This window comes from Panthera leo (assembly GCF_018350215.1).
Source record: "Panthera leo isolate Ple1 chromosome Y unlocalized genomic scaffold, P.leo_Ple1_pat1.1 chrY_random_Un_scaffold_81, whole genome shotgun sequence".
NCBI classification, from domain to species: domain Eukaryota; kingdom Metazoa; phylum Chordata; class Mammalia; order Carnivora; family Felidae; genus Panthera; species Panthera leo.
The window spans coordinates 231,345-246,689 of NW_024962235.1; the positions used below are offsets into that span (position 1 = coordinate 231,345).

Here is a 15,345-nt window from a genome sequence, read left to right on the forward strand (position 1 = left end):
TGGCCCACTGTGTGTGCGCTTTGGGGAGGCTAAAGCCGTACAGCCCCTCCAGTATTCTTCTCAGGTGGTGGACGGTCAAAGGGGCCTAGGGAGGAACACTGGTCCCAGTCTGCTGCCGGCTGTGCCCACAGGTGTGTGTGCCCAGCTCCTTGACGCTGAAGCTGCAAGGCTTCCGCACTGCCCCCAAAGCCCCATCCCTAGAATTTGCGTGTGGGCCAGATGGAAGTGAAGTCCCAGTGACCCTGCGGGAGCACAGCGGGTGGTCTCGTCTGTGCCTGGCCACCCACCTACCTGCCTTCCCCGCAGCCCGTTGCCCCCATACAGGGCTTTCGGTAAACACACGGCCACCGTCCAGCATGAGAGGAAAGGCTTGACGGTGTCCCAGTACCGCTGGTCATGTGTTGGCTGCTGCCAGCTGACAGCATGGAGACCCCATGGCCCAGTGGAGGATGTCCGACCTGTCCTACAAGGAACTGGGGACGACTGTACGGATGCATCAGGTCCCATGCAGTAACCTAGGCCTGACCTTATCCGCCTAGGGGGTGATCGAAGCGCCTTGGGGTCCCAGGCCTGGCATATGTGTCGGTGAGCTTCCTCCTGGATGGCGCTGCCGACACAAGGCTGGCTGGTCAGGGGTCGCGTGTGAGGCCCGTTGGGTCCCGGCCTCTAGGTCCGATACTGCTGTAGGTGTTGTTGAAAAGACAGAGCACGATATGACCATCCCTTGGGTGTCGCTGCACCGGGGATCCCGTCGCTGCTCCCAGGTTCCCACTACCGAGTCTCCCCGGGAGGCCTGGGAGGTTGCCAGGCTCCTTTTGCAGGGACACAAAGGCTTGTGAGAGCCCATCCGCAGGGTCCGGTGCTCATTGCGGATGACTTGGGGGCAGTGCGAGATCTATTGCTCCCGTCCTTAGAGGAGATTGTGGTAGTCTTAAGGGACAAAGATGTGCCTGGAGAATAGAAGGATGTCCAGAGGAAGCATTGGAGGAGGAAGAGGACGAGGAGGAGTAGGAGGATGAGGAGGAGTTGGAGGAAGAGGATTGGGAGGAGTTAGAGCTGGAAGAGAAGGGTGAATGATTGGGTGCAGGAGAGGGAACAAGTGGAGGAGGAGGATGTCCAGGATGAGGAGGAGCGCGAGCCAAAGGAGCAGGAGCAGCTGGGGGAGGATGTTGAGGAGGACGAGAGCAGAGGGAAGAGGGTGGGGAGAAAAGATAGAGCCAGGGTTCCAGAGCATGAGTAGAAGTGTAGGAGGAGAAGGAGGAAGAGCCCAGGAGGAAGAGGTGGAGGGAGAGGAGGAGCAGGAGGAGTTGGAGGAAGAGGATTGGGTGGGGTTAGAAGAAGAGGTGGAGGAGAAGGAGCAGTGAATGACTGGGTGCAGGAGAAGGACAAATGGAAGAGGATGATGTCCAGCACCAGGAAGAGGAGGATTACGGGCCAGAGGAGCAGGAGCAGCTGGAGGACGGAGTCGACTAGGACGAGAGCAGAGGGAAGAAGAGGTGAAAGGTCAGAGGTAGGGCAGGAAGGGCAGTAGCAGGAGAGGACCTGGAGAAGGAGGAAGAGTCCTAGGAGGAAGAGTTGGAGGAGGAGGAAGAGGTGAAGGACGAGGAGGATCAGATGGAGGAAGAGGACTGGGAGGAGTTACAGGAGGAGGAAGACGAGTGAATGATCGGGTGCAGGCGAGGGAAGAAGTGGAGGAGGAGGAAGTCCAGGACGAGCAAGAGGAGGAGCACGAGTCGAAGAGCAGTAGTAGCTGGGGAGGAAATTGAGGAGGACGTGAGCAGAGGGAAGAAGAGGAGGAGGAGGAAAGGTAGAGCCAGGGCTGGAAGAGCAGTAGCTGCAGAGGGGGAGCAGAAGGATGAAGAGGCCCGAGGCTAAGACTTCCAATACTGTGTTGAATAACAGTGGAGGCGGTGGACATTCCTGTCTCGTTCGTGACTTGAGCTGAGAGCTTTTGCTCCTTGAGATGATATTCACGTTGGGTCGTTCATACATGGCTTTATGATCTCGATGTGTGCTCCTTCTATCCCTACTTTCTTGAGGGGTTTTACCAGGAAAGGATGCTGTATTTTGTCCATCACTCTGTCTGCATCGATTGAGAGGATCCTGTGGTTCTCGTCCTTTCTTTTATTGATGTGAGGAATCACGTTAATTGTTTTGCAGATGTTGAACCAGCCCTGCGTCCCAGGTACAAATCCCACTGGGTCGTGGTGAATGACATTTTCATGTATTGTTGGATCCGAGTGTCTAATATCTTGTTGAGGAGTTTTGCATCCATGTGCATCAGGGAAATTGGCCTATAGTTCTCCTTTTCAGTGGGGTCTCTTTCCGGTTTTGGAATCAAGGTAACGCTGGCTTCATAGAAAGAGTTTGCAAGTTTTCCTTCCATTTCTATTGTGAGAACAGCTTCAAGAGAATAAGTGTTAACTCTTCCTTAAATGTTTGCTGGCACTCCCCTGGAAAGCCATCTGGCCCTGCAGTCTTCTTCCTTCGGCAGGTTTTTGATTACTAATTTGATTTCTTTACTGGTGATGGGTCTGTTCAAATTTTCCTTTTCTTCCTCTCTCAGCTTTGGTAGTGTATATATTTCTAGGAATTTGTCCATTTCTTCCAGATTGCCCATTGTATTGGCAAATAATTGCTCCTAATATTCTCTTCTTATTGTTTGCCTTTCTGCTGTGTTGGTTGTGATGTCTCCTCTTTCATTCTTGCGTTTCTTTATTTGGGCCCTTTCCTTTTTCTTTTTCATCAAACTGATGACTGGCTTATCAATTTTGTTAATTCCTTCAAAGAAGCAGCTTCTGGGCTCATTGATCTGTTCTCCTATTTTGGTTTGTTTCTTTGTTTGTTTGTTTGAGGTTGTTTTTGTTTTTGTTTTGTTTGATTTTTGGTTTCAATAGCATTAATTTCCGTTAATCATTGTTATTTTCTGTCTCCTGAATGTTTTGGGTTTCGTATGGTGTTCTTTTTACAGCCTCTTAAGGCGTAAGGTGAGGTTGTGTCTCTGAGATCTTTCTTTCTTCTTTAGGAAGACCTGACTTGCTAGATAGGTCCTCTTATAACCGACCCTGGTGCGTCCCAGAGGTTTTGGGTTGTGGTGTTATCACTGACTTCCATATACATTTTCATTGACTTCCGTATACTTTTTATATTCTCTTTCAACCCTTGCTTAGCCCATTCAATCTTTAGTAGGATGTTCTTCAGTCTCCCAGTATTTGTTACCTTTCCAAATTGTTTCTTGTAGTTGATTTCGAGTCTCTTAGTGTTGTGGTCTGAAAATATGCACGGTGTGACCTCGATCTCTTTGAACTTCCTTAGGGATGACTGTTTTCCCCAGCATATGATCTATAGAGGAGAATATTCCATGAGCACCGGAGAAGAATGTATATTCTGCTGCTTTATTATGAAATGTTCTGAACATATCTGTGAAGCCCATCTTGTCCAGTGTGTCATTCAAAGCCCCCGTTTGCTTGTTGATTTTTCGTTTACATGATCTGTCTATTGCAGTGAGTGAGTGCATAGAAGTCTCCTCCTATGATGGCATTACTAAGAATGAGGTTCCTTATGTTTGCGTTTAATTGGTTTGTATATTTGGTTGCTCTCAAATATGCCACATAAATGTATCCATTTGCTAGGTCTTCTTGGTGGATAGACCCCTGAATTATGACATCATGCCCTTGTGTATCACTTGACACAGTCTTAAATTAAAGTCTAGATTGTCTGATAGAAGTATGGCTACTTTGGCTTTGTTTTGTTGACGGGTAGCATGACAGATGATTCTCCATCCCCTTCTTTTCACTCTGAAGTTGTTTTCACATCTAAAGTGGGTCTCTGGTAAACAGCATATCGATGGAACTTGTTTTCTCATCCATTCTGTTCCCCTATGTTTTTTGATTGGAGCATTCAGTCCACTGACGTTTAAAGTAGTACTGAAAGACACGATTTTATGGCCATTATCTTGTTTGAAGAGTTGGAGGAAAACATATCTATATATCTTTATATCTGTATCTACGTCTCCATCTCCATCTATATGTATATGTGTATGTGTATGTATATGTATATGTATATGTATATGTATATGTATATGTATATGTATGTCTATGTATATGTATTGTATTAACTGTATCTATATATCTATATCTATATCGATATGTATATGTCTATATACATCTATATATATAATTCTATATCTATTTGTATATATAAATATAATTATAAAGATAGATAGATAGATAGATAGATAGATAGATAGATAGATAGATAGATATCCATTTCCCTCTGAGTGTCCCCCCTTAAAATTGCATGCAGGTGTGATTTAGCGGTCACAAACTCCTTTAAATTTTGTGTATCTGGGAACCTTTTTCCTCTGTTTCTATTTTGAATGACGGCCTTGCTGGATAAAGAATTCTTCACTGTGGATGTTTCTAATTCAGCACTTTGAACGTATCCTACCACTCCTTTCAGGCCTGCCAAGTTTCTCTGGATAGGTCTGCTGCAAACCTGATCTGTCTTCTCTTGTAGTTTAGGGACTTGTTTCCCTTGCTGCCTTCATGATTCTCTTTGCCTGAGTACTTTGTGAGTTTGGATATGATATGCCTTGCTGAGGGTCAGTTTTTGTTGAATCTGATGGGGTCCTCGGTGCTTCCTGGATTTTGATGGTGTGTCTTTCCCCAGGTTAGCAAAACTTCCCACTATGATTTGCTCACATAACCTTTCTACCCCTTTTTCTCTCTCTTCCTCTTCGGGACCCCTATGATTCTGATGTTGTTTTTCGTTCTGCATGAGTCACTGATTTCTCCAATTCTTCAATCGTGCTCTTTTCCTTAATCTCCCTCGATTTTGCTGCTTCCATAGTCTCCATAAGTTGGTCCTCTGAATCGCTGATTCTCTGTTCTGTCTCATCCATCCTTGACACCGCTGCATCCATCCGTCATTGCAGCTCAGTTATATCATTTTTAATTTCATTCTGGCCAGTTTTTACTGCATTTTTTCTCTGCACAAAGGGACTCTAATCTACATTGGACTGCAGCTAGTATTCTCATAATCGTGCTTCTAAATGCTGCTTCAGACATCTTGCTTGTGTCTGTGTTGGTTGAATCCCTGGCTCTCGTTTCTTCAGGCTCTTTCTTTCTGGGTGAATTCCTTCCCTTTGTCATTTTGAATGGAGAAAAGGAACTCATGAGGTAGAAAATTCAATGAAATATTCAAATTATAAAATGTTAAAAGTAAAAACTTAAAAACACACATGTGAATAATGGAATGAATGATGCTAGATTCTAGGCATGTTTCACCTGGGTGTTGAAAGTGGTTTTGACACAGGAGAGAAAAAAACGTGGGAGTGGAGAAAAATTTAGAAAATACTAATAAAAAATATTAAAAAGGGAAATGTTGTGAGAATTTGAAAAATCAATACACTGAAGTAGACTAAAAGGAGAAGATGGGAGTAAAATAGAATCTGTGAATATAGACACAAAAGGAAAGAATAATGTAGAAGAGTATTAAAGAAAGTTAGTAAAATTTCCACCTGCCCAGTCTCCTTCGCCTCTCCGCGCACAAAAGCACCTCCCTTCCCATGCCTCCTCGCTCTCCAAGTTCACTTCTGCATGCCACGTACCTGCTGAATTCGGTGGTTCAGGATATGCAGATTGCTGTGCTAATCCTCCAGTCAGTTTCCTGGGTGGGTAGGATGGTTTAGTGTTGGTCTGGCTGTATCTCATGCACGCGAGACACTTAAGAAGCTTCCATGCTGTCTGCCATCCGGGCTCCTCCCCAAAGAGGTGAGATCTGTAGCACCAGTTCTCCGATATGAGACATCCCACAGGAAAGTTGTGGTCGGTGACAAAGCGGAAAAGGGCATGTACCAAACAGGGAGGTCACCCTGGAGGGGGAGGCAGAGAACCTGCTCCAGACCTGGGAGGGGAGGCAGGGGCTCAAATGCTGGAGCCACGCCCACTGCCCTCCAGCTGATTGTTCCTGAACAGCAGCCAACTGTCTGGGTCTGGCCTGGAGCGCCTTCACCCCAAGGACCCATGGTCAAAAAGTTCACTGCCTCTGCCTCTGCCTCTCCCCCACCTCCACCGCAGCCACAGCCACAGCCACAGCCACAGCCACTTCAGTGTCCGAAGGGCCACGGGGCCGTGGGCGTGCTTCCCAAATGCTGGTGGGCTCCAGAAGGAGGCAGCAGGCATTTAAAAACCTTGGGCCTTGACACTCCACCTGCTGGGCCTAGTCTGGAGCCTCATGCCTCAAGTTCCCACTCCTTCTGCTCTATGGCCCTAGCCTGAGGATGGGCTAGGGCCCCAAAGCAAGGGAGTCCTGTTCCGGAAAACGCTGAGATTCCTGACAATACCGGGCCTCCATTCTGCTGGAAGAGGGCGTTCGAGAGTCCAGGAATCGTGGCAACACCCCTGTCTCAGTCCCAGACAATTTCACTCATTCATACGCACTCACACGCACACGCACGGGCACGGGCACACACACACACACACACTCCCCCTCTGTGGCTGTCTCTAGTGGTGACTTACTCTCCTTCTTTGGCCTCCTTCCATGTCCCTCTGGCCTCTGTCTGTCTCTGAGTCCCTGTGATCATTTTCTTGAGGGAACGCTTCCTCCCTCCCGCACCTCCATCTCTCTTTCTCTGTCTCTGTGCTGTCCTTGCACAGTATCAGTGCATCTGGGTTTCCGTGAGCTGTGCGTGTCCATATGGACGGAGTAGGCTGCTGATGGCACAGGGCTGCAGGGGAACACACAAAGGAACGCACAAGTACCAGGGGTCAGAGCACATCCAGACCTCCTAAGCCGTGACTGCCTCCAGGCAGCCCACACAAGCTGGGTATACATGTGAACTGAGAAAGGTCAGTCCCTTGGCCCTTGCCCTGTAGGTTGCAGCCAGCTGGGAGGTACTGAAACCCAAGGGACTGCCCGGTGTTGAGAGGGTCTGAAGAAAGGGCAGGAGCCGAGGAGGCAGGGAACCTAGTCGTAGCTGGTGTTTCTCCACATGCCATGTTCCGGTGCCATTGGTACTGGAAGGTTGGTATCAGTTGTGGCTCTCTTTCCTTGGCATCTCAATGCAAGCTTCCGTGACCCAATGGAGGTCCTGAATCTGCCCTAGTTTTCAGCCAGGTTGGGCCCCAGGACAAATGCACGTGCTGTGTGAGGGGGGAAAGCAAGTGTGAGTCGTGAGGAGGAGCTAGCCTCGTGAGTGGGATGTGGCAGAGGGCATGAGTGAGTGCACAGGTCCACTAGAGTGTGTCTGTGAATGTATTGTGGCTGGCGCCTGTGAGTACTTTTGCCTGAGACCTAGCGTTTGTGCTGGCAGCGTGCACGTGTCTGTGTCCACGTGCCGCGTGGCCGTGCATCTTTGTGCCTGAGTGAGTGTGTGTAGGCCGTTGGCAAGCGAAGGAAAGAGACTGGGGGCTTTCCTGACTTGGTGAGTAAGGGGGGGCTCCAGTGCCAAAGTGCAGCGAGTGCAATCCCTTCGCGCCTGGGATCGACACGGAGCTAGCTGATCACCTTTCATGACGGGAGGAAAGCCCGGACTTTGCCTGGGTCCGCTCGTCCTGTGTTGCCTTGGCCAGGGGCAAGTTGGGGTTGGGCCACCCATGGCGCAGTGGAGGAGGACCAAAGTTCCCTGCAAGGAAGTGGGCGTTAGTGGAGGGAGGCAGCAGAGAGCATGAGTAAGTCTGGCCCTGCTCCTGGAGCGGCCTAGGGGATCATCGCAAGGCCTTGTGGTCCCAGCCAGGGTATGTGTCTCGGTGAACATCCTCCTGGATGACCCTGCAGAGACAGGCCTGGCTGGTCTAGAGTCCCTTGCGAAGTTGGGGCCCGGCCCCTGGACCCCAATACTGTGGTAGGTGTTGTTCAAACTGAAAGGCATTGCCTGCTTGTCCCAGACGGTCCCTGCACCTGGGACCCAGATTTGTTCCCACGTTCCTGCCGCGGGGTCTCCCGGCGATGCGTGGGAGTTTGACAGGCCCCATTTCTCTGGAGGGAGTGAGTTGCATAGGTCAGGTGCACCAGGGTCTGGGCCTGCTTTCCTGTCTTGCCCACCCGCTACGTCCTCTGCTGAGGGCAGCTTGAGGGCTCACCACTGGACCTGTTCCTCTCCCTTTCTGGGTAAGAGTTTGCCTCTCTGTCGGTCACACTGGCCACCCCCTCTCAGCCCCCTACCACCTGTTCAGCCTCCCCCCATCCACCTGCGTTTCTATGCATTGCTGTCACCTGAAGCGGTGGTGTGCTGCCTCATATATCACAGCCACCCTGGAGCATTTCTGTACCCCGTTCGTATCCTGACATAGCCCAGCGAGTCTGGAGGAACCTCTTCTGTGTCACGGAAGCAACATGTTGGCCAGAGGGCCCGGCACACGAATTTGGAAATCCTAGAATCCCCCGCCTGCCTGGCAGCCTCCTGGTCCCATAAAGAGGTAGGGGAACACTGCATTCCACCAAAGGGAAAAGGCAATGCATGAGTGTGGTGCCTGGCCAGGCAATGCATCTCGAGCCTCCAATCCTGCAGTGGCTCTGTGTGGTGTGTGTGTGTGTAGCTTATGCTGTCTGACATAGACCGGCAGGGAGTCCACATCACCACTGCCCTGACAGGGAGGGAGACCACATCATCGCCCTCACTGCACACCGTCTGCAGCTTATTGCTTTCCCAAAGTGGTCATGTGGCTTCATGTAGACCCTGGGGCGTGTCCCTCACTTGGGTCCCAACACTGCATCCCCCAACCCCCCGATACCTCTCGGAGACCCTTGAAAGCACGCTGCCTGTGGCACAGGGGGACAGTGTTTTGAGCCAGCGCCCACGCTCATGGCAGCCTGCCGCCTAAGTGAGTGGTAAAGGAAATGGGACCAGGATGAACAGACATACGGCCAACGAAGGCCTGGGGAGGGTCCCTGTGAGAAGATGGCCAAGCATTGTGGGAGGAAGGGGACCGCTGTCTGTGGGACAGACACAAGCTCCAGGAATCCCAGGGCCCACGGTCACGGGTCTTTCCTGTGCACTGCCACACACGGGAGCAATGGGCAGCCCATCATGAGAGGGGGGTGTGTGCTTGCCAGTGTGTCACTTTCCAGGCAACGGGGACAAACGGCAAGAGCGGCGCGCATGATACGCAGCCTCCCCTAGTGTGGCGTCCTCTCCACGTCACACACCTCTGGTCACCGACCTTCCCTAGCCGGTGCACTGCTAGACTGCTGTCATGACATACGTGTCTTCTGGGAGCAAGGATGGACGTAGAGAGTATGCAAAGGAGGCTGAGCAGATGGAAAACCGGGGTGCACAGACAGCAGGCGCACAGCTGACATGCGTCTCCCGGACAGCCAAGGTGATCCGCTGAGTGGATTTGTCGGACTAGGGGCACAATGAACAAAGGTGGCGGTGTAAATGGGCAAAGCGGGGAGGTCCCCCTTTACCCGTGTGTGTAGATAGCCGCGTGCCCAGCGCAGCGTGGAATGCAAAGGTCGCTTTCGCATGGCCAGAAGCCAAACAGGGCACCCAGAGCGCACAGAGGGCCGGCTGCAAGCCCCCCGGAGGAGTTGCACTGCACGGGGCCCAGAGCCTTCCTGCCTATGCAACAGACGCGCCCCAGTTTCCGGGTGACCTAGGGGCGGGACCGCCGAAGCCACGCACGCCACCGTCCCTATCATTGGTCCTGAAGGCAGTGAAGCGGCCTGGGCGTGGCTTGGAGCTCCCTCAGCCTCAAAGCCGCAGGCGCACACCTCTCACCACAAAGGCCTCCGAGGCAGCATCGGCATAGCGATAGCCACCGCCGAGGCATCCTGGGTACAGCACCATGCGCATGCGCATGCGCATGCGCCCCCTCGACCTTTGGGCTCTGGGAGGAAGGGGGAGCGAGTTGCCAGCCATTGCCCTCAGGGCTCCACTCACTGGGTCTGGGGAGGGGGGCCGTGCTTTCACCTCCCGCTTCGTGGTCGGTAGGAGCCACAGTTGGTGTCTCGGGCCGGGGCCGCATGTTGCGCGACTCGTGTTTCCGAAACACTGGGGATGCCCGGAGGCCCCATGCCGCCTTCGACCGGGAACGGGGCGGTCGAGAGACGAGGGCCCGTGGGGACACTGGGTCTCCGGCAGGGCCGGAGGTGCCGCAGGCCGAAGGCTTGCAGGCCACAAGCGAACAGCCTGTGCAGGAAGGCCAGGCCCGACCCGAGAGGCAGGTGGGCGGCCCCAGCGAGATATCGGTGCCGCTGGTGCATGACATAGTGGCGGTGGAGGCGCTGTGGGGCCTGGCGGAGGAGGAGGTTGAGGTGGCGGCCGCGGAAGAGGACGCGCCTGGGGAAGAGGGGCATGAGCAGAGGAAGAAGGGGGAGGAGGACGAGGAGCAGGAGCCGGGGAAGGAGAAGGTCCAAGTTCACGAGGAGGAGGACCTGAAGGGCGAGGGGGAGCAGCAGGACCAGAAGAGCAGAAGGAGGAGGAGGAGGAGGAGGAGGAGGGGGAGAGGCAGCAGGAGTAAAAGATTAGAAGGAGGAGGAGCAGCAGAAGCCCAAGCAGAAGGAGGAAGAGCAGAAGGAGGAGGAGTTGGCGGAAATGAAAGGGGAGGAGCAGGAGCAGCAGGGTATACAAGCAGGCGCGGCGGCGGCCAGGGCGCCGGCCGCGGCGGTGGCGGTGGAGGCATTGGCGGCGGCAGTGGCAGGGGAAGGGGACCAGGAGGAGGAGGAGGAGGAGGAAGGGAAGGCGTGCGAGCCATTAAAGGGAGAGCAGAATTGCAAACCGAGGAGGAAGAGGAGCAGGAGAAGGAAGCGCTGGAGGAGCAGCAGCAGGGCGAGGAGGAGGTGGAGGGCAAGGAGGACAAGGAGGAGCGGGAGGAGGAGGAACAGAAGCCGAGTGAGCAGGAAGGCCGATGGGTGGAAGAAGCCCAGCAGCTGCAGGTGAAGCAGGATAAGAAGGAGCAGGTAGAGTCAGGCCTCCGTCCTTGCCCTTCCCCACTGGAGGCTCTGGAGGCTCTGGCGGCCCTTCAGATAGAGCTACAGCCGGTGAATAAACAAGCCAGCCGGGAGCACGCTCGACTCAAACTCAGGATGTGGCAGAGGCGGCAGCGACATCTGCAGCAGAGAGGTGCCCTTATCCAGGGCATCCGTGGTTTCTGGGCCAAGGCTGTATCCTTCCTGCTGCTGGTGGAGGGTCCAGAGGGGGCTGGGCTTGCGCAAGAGGAAGGAAAGGGCGGTGCCATTTAGAGGAACCCAGGACAGGGACTGGAGCTAAGCCACGCTCCAGTGGCCGGGAACGTGCAAACGTGATCCCATCCGGTGGTCCTGGCTCTGCAATGAGTGTGGGAGGAGGGCAGTGCCGGGGTGGAGGAGGCATGTGTGCTTTACGTCGCACCTGGCACGGAAACAGCGCTGGGAGAGTGGGGAGTGGCGGTGGAGGTCCAGGCCAGGTCGGGGAAATGACCGAGGGCTTCTTCCCACACAAAGCCGCGTGGGGGCACGTTTCTGGGTCCCGCTAAGCATCTTGCTGCGGGGAAGGCGATGTGAATGCCCACTGGTCGGCGCGAGACCGGATGTGTGCTGTCTGGCTGTGTGGAAGTAAGCGTCCTCAGTGTCCTCACGAGCACACAAAGCTAGGCGTGGTTGCGGGCGTCTGGGCATGCACAGCCTCCTGTGCGTGTCTAGCAGAGCCCTGCGCGATCCTGAGACCCCGTGGGCCTGGACGCAGCCTGTGGGGAGGGCTTGAGACCCTGGGGGAGGACGCCAGTCCCGGGGGGAGGACGCCTGGATGCTGTCCACACTGGTTCTCTGGTTCGAGCTCTCTCACGCCCAGCACCTGAAGGCTCTTTGACCTGCGGCAGTTTGTGAACCACCCTCAGATGTCAGCCCTGATTAGTAAGCCCGATGAAAGCATGCTTCGCCACATGACCAATTTGAAGGTCGGCCTGGGAGTGGGAGGTGGTGTGGGTGGCTGGCTGTGTGGGGAGGGGAGGTGGTGGGGAGAAGTGATGTGTTCCTTCCTCAGGGGAGGGCGGGTCTCCTGGAACAAGATTTCACATTTCTGCCCCACTGTACCACGGCAGGTGGAGGAACACAAGTTTCCCAGGGAATGCCGGAAGATCCTGCTGTTTTTTGGCAAGAACTCCTACTTCCAGAATGAAGTCGTTACGAAGGAGTATGTCCTAGGCCTTGATGGTAAGTGTCCACTGACTGCATGGGCGGCAGTGGGTGGAGGGTTGAATGCGATAAGTTCTCTGGCGCCTTCTCACATACTCGTCTTCCTGCAGGGTATAGGGCGTCTCATTCCAGTCCCATCCAGTGGTACCCAAGGTACAGACAGGAGGCCTACAGACGCAGGCATGACAACAGCAGCCTCAACTTCTTCAACTGGTTCTCTGACCACAGCTTTGCCGGCTCTAGCAGGATTGCTGAGGTGGGGCCCTGTAACAAGGAAGGGAGGTGATTTTCATGGGTTCCCCCACTGCGTGGGATAGCTACCTGAGGCCTGGCCTGTCTCCCCTACCAGATAATCATAGAGGATCTTTGGCCCAACCCCCTGCCGTATTTCAAGATGAAGGAGGCCCCAGGAGAGAGAACTGAGAGGGAAAGAGGTGAGCAGCCAAGGGTGTGGGCACGGAAATGTGTGCCGTGGGGTCCAGGGCACAATTCTCTTCTGCATGGAGGCACCGAGACTCACAGCGGCACAGGAGGTGACCCCAGGTCAAAAGGGCATCAGCCTGAGACAGGGAGTCTTAAGAAGTAACGTGTCAAAGAGGCTTTGCCCCTTTGGGGAGCCTGAAGGTGGGAAGGGGGCTAGACAAAAAGAATGAGCAAAGCGGGACAACCAAAGCTGGCTCATCACATAGCACGGTGACAACTGTCATTCCCGGACCATGAACCCCACCCTCAGGCCTCCTACCACCATCCCACATGTTGTCTGGCTTCTGGATCCCCTTGTCAGCTTTGGCACAGCTTATCACACCCTCCCATCCTACTTTCCGTTTGGAAACATTCACGCAACCTTACTCAGGGCCAAGATAAGACTCTCACCTGTCCTGTGTGTGTGTGTGTGTGTGTGTGTGTGTGTGTGTGTGTGTGTGTCTGTCTGTGTGTACCCATATACCCCAGGGATATGCACGATCTTGAGAAGAGTATGAAGGAGCGTCGCACTTCATCGACCCCAGTGGAAACCCTTCCGATGCTCACCGATGGTCCACAAGATTCTCCTGGCCATGAAATAAGGACAAGGGTGGTGGTGACACGTGGCGCAGGGCGGGGGTCCAATACATTTGAAGAAATATAGAATGGGAGATAAACAGCATGAAGTGTTTGTGTGTGTCTTCCTCTCAGGTTCGCTCTGGGGCGTGTCCATGTATACATGCGGCTGTCCAGAGGTGTAAGTGTTCTGTGCCTGCACATTGGAGTTCCAAGGAAGGGCGGGACGTAGGACATTGTCCGTAGGGATGGGTCACACATTGGGATTGCATGTGAGGTCAGTAAGATTGAAGCAATGGGGACTTGAGTGAGGGAGGCCAGGGCACAAACCTGAGAGAAAGGCCAGTGCCCAGGTTCATAGCTTTCCTGTGAAAATGAGGAAATTCAAGGAAACGGAGAGGCCAGCACAGGCCAGGGATGTCCAATATTCAGGGTTTGGGCATGTCCATGATGGTGCCCCCAGAATCCCTCATGGGGACACCCTCAGTCATGTTGACTGAACCGCCACACAGGGAGGAATTCCAGGGTTGATTACCCTCTGGTTTTCAGACGTCTACCAATGCAGACTGTCTTGTGGACAAGGTCAGGATCTCAGGACCAGCCACACATATTTGAGGGATTGTGAGCAGGTTGTAAGATTGGTGTCCAGGGGAAGGAACCGAGGGACCAGAGGCAGAGTGGGTGGGTAAGACCGATGAAGTTCTGCTTCAGGCAGAGTTGACAGGGACAACATACACACTGCAGAGAAAACAGCCCACTACAGTCTCACGCAACTCCAAAATCACAGCCAACTTTTCTGGTTCCACTTCCTGAAGCTGAGCCTCCCAAACACCGCTTCACTTATTCTCACACACACCACACACACACACACACACACACACACACACACACACACACACACACGACTCCTGAAGGAGTCCTAGTGCTGATGCCCTTGTGTGAACTTTGCTGTTTCTGAAAAGACCTCTGGTTACGAATGGGTGGCCCAGATTGCAAGCCAACAGAGGGGAGGGTCGCGGGGAGGTGGGGCTCTTCAAGGGCACGAACACGCCAACCTCTCCCGTGTGCCCTCTGCCCTCTCATCATCAGCCGTGATGAGTCGGGTGATGCTCTTCCTCTGTGTCCACAGGCTTAAGCCGTGTGTCCAACACGCCATGTGAGACTTGTGAGAAGACTCCCAAGTGCAAACACCAGCAGGCGCTCAGGGAGGTCGCCTCGTCCCAGGCAGCCTGTGTTCCTTTGCCTGAGTGCCAGGACAAAGGCTGCCTCAGCCACATAGGGAACGATGGACTTGTGAGGCCTTAGCATTCTGTGCAGAGGTCCCCGGCAGGCCTGGAGCTTAGAAAGGACTGGGACGAGCCTCACCTGCGAAGACGTGAGTGCTGGGATACTCCTTACACAGCAGATGGCTGCTTGCCAGAGATGTCTGTGCTAGGGATGGGGCAAAAGCTCCACCGTGCGAGCAGTGCAGTAGACAGAGTTCAGCCTTGTCCATCGCAGGCTCTTCTGTATCCCCATGTAACACGGCCCCCAGCACAGCGTGCCTGACACTGACCTCCCGACACTAATATTCCTGTCTCCCAAGCTGCCCAAGCTCCCCAGGATCCCCACTGCACAGCTCTGCAGTACAAGAGCCTTCTCTGCAGTGGGTCTATTCCAGAGAAGGCGTGGGCAGTCCCAATGCATGGAGGCCTCTTGCCCCTATCATATGCAGACAACATGGTCAGCGGGGTGTCAGCACGCTGTGGAGTTGAGGATCTGTGCGACCAAGCCTTACCTCTTCCAGGGCAGAGGCTGTCGCACTCTCTAGAAGGGAAGGCAGGCCTTTCTCTCGCTGCTGTCTGCACACTGGCTGGAGAGGCACGTCTTCTCAGCTGCTTGATGGGTAAATGTCAGGGTACCCTGGAAAAGCTCCCAGTGCTGACCCGAGTCTTTGGGTGTGAACATCCAAAGAAAGTATGGCCAGTGATTGTGCAGTGGGAATACGGCCTCAGTGGTCATGAGGCTGGGCCCTTTGGGGCATCTTTCTGCACAAGCAGGCCGTTACTTGATAGGTCTTGCCGAGCAGGAACACTTTACGGGACAGGTGAACACAGGGTCCCCCACATGTTAATATCTCCAGCCAATACCTCCTTCGGGGCCAGGGTGACGTTTCCGCCCGGCCTGTCCCAAAGACAAGGTACGGACAAA

General features: G+C 53.8%; 1 protein-coding gene and 1 long non-coding RNA gene across 2 annotated transcripts; one reads left to right on the plus strand and one right to left on the minus strand.

The window, feature by feature from the left end:
- Positions 1-3,466: 3,466 nt before the first annotated feature.
- Positions 3,467-6,118, minus strand: LOC122212850. Its single transcript, XR_006199341.1, has 2 exons — positions 5,612-6,118; positions 3,467-3,926 (listed from the first exon to the last, which is right to left on the minus strand). It is a non-coding gene; the product is annotated as an uncharacterized LOC122212850 (long non-coding RNA).
- A 3,851-nt stretch (positions 6,119-9,969) lies between these two features.
- Positions 9,970-13,261, plus strand: LOC122212860 (testis-specific Y-encoded protein 3-like). The gene is made up of 7 exons (XM_042926838.1): positions 9,970-10,400; positions 10,581-11,109; positions 11,802-11,879; positions 12,024-12,135; positions 12,228-12,373; positions 12,467-12,551; positions 13,069-13,261. The coding sequence occupies exons 1-7, from the start codon at positions 9,970-9,972 to the stop codon at positions 13,095-13,097; spliced, it is 1,410 nt and encodes a 469-aa protein (XP_042782772.1). The 3' UTR covers positions 13,098-13,261.
- Positions 13,262-15,345: the final 2,084 nt, after the last annotated feature.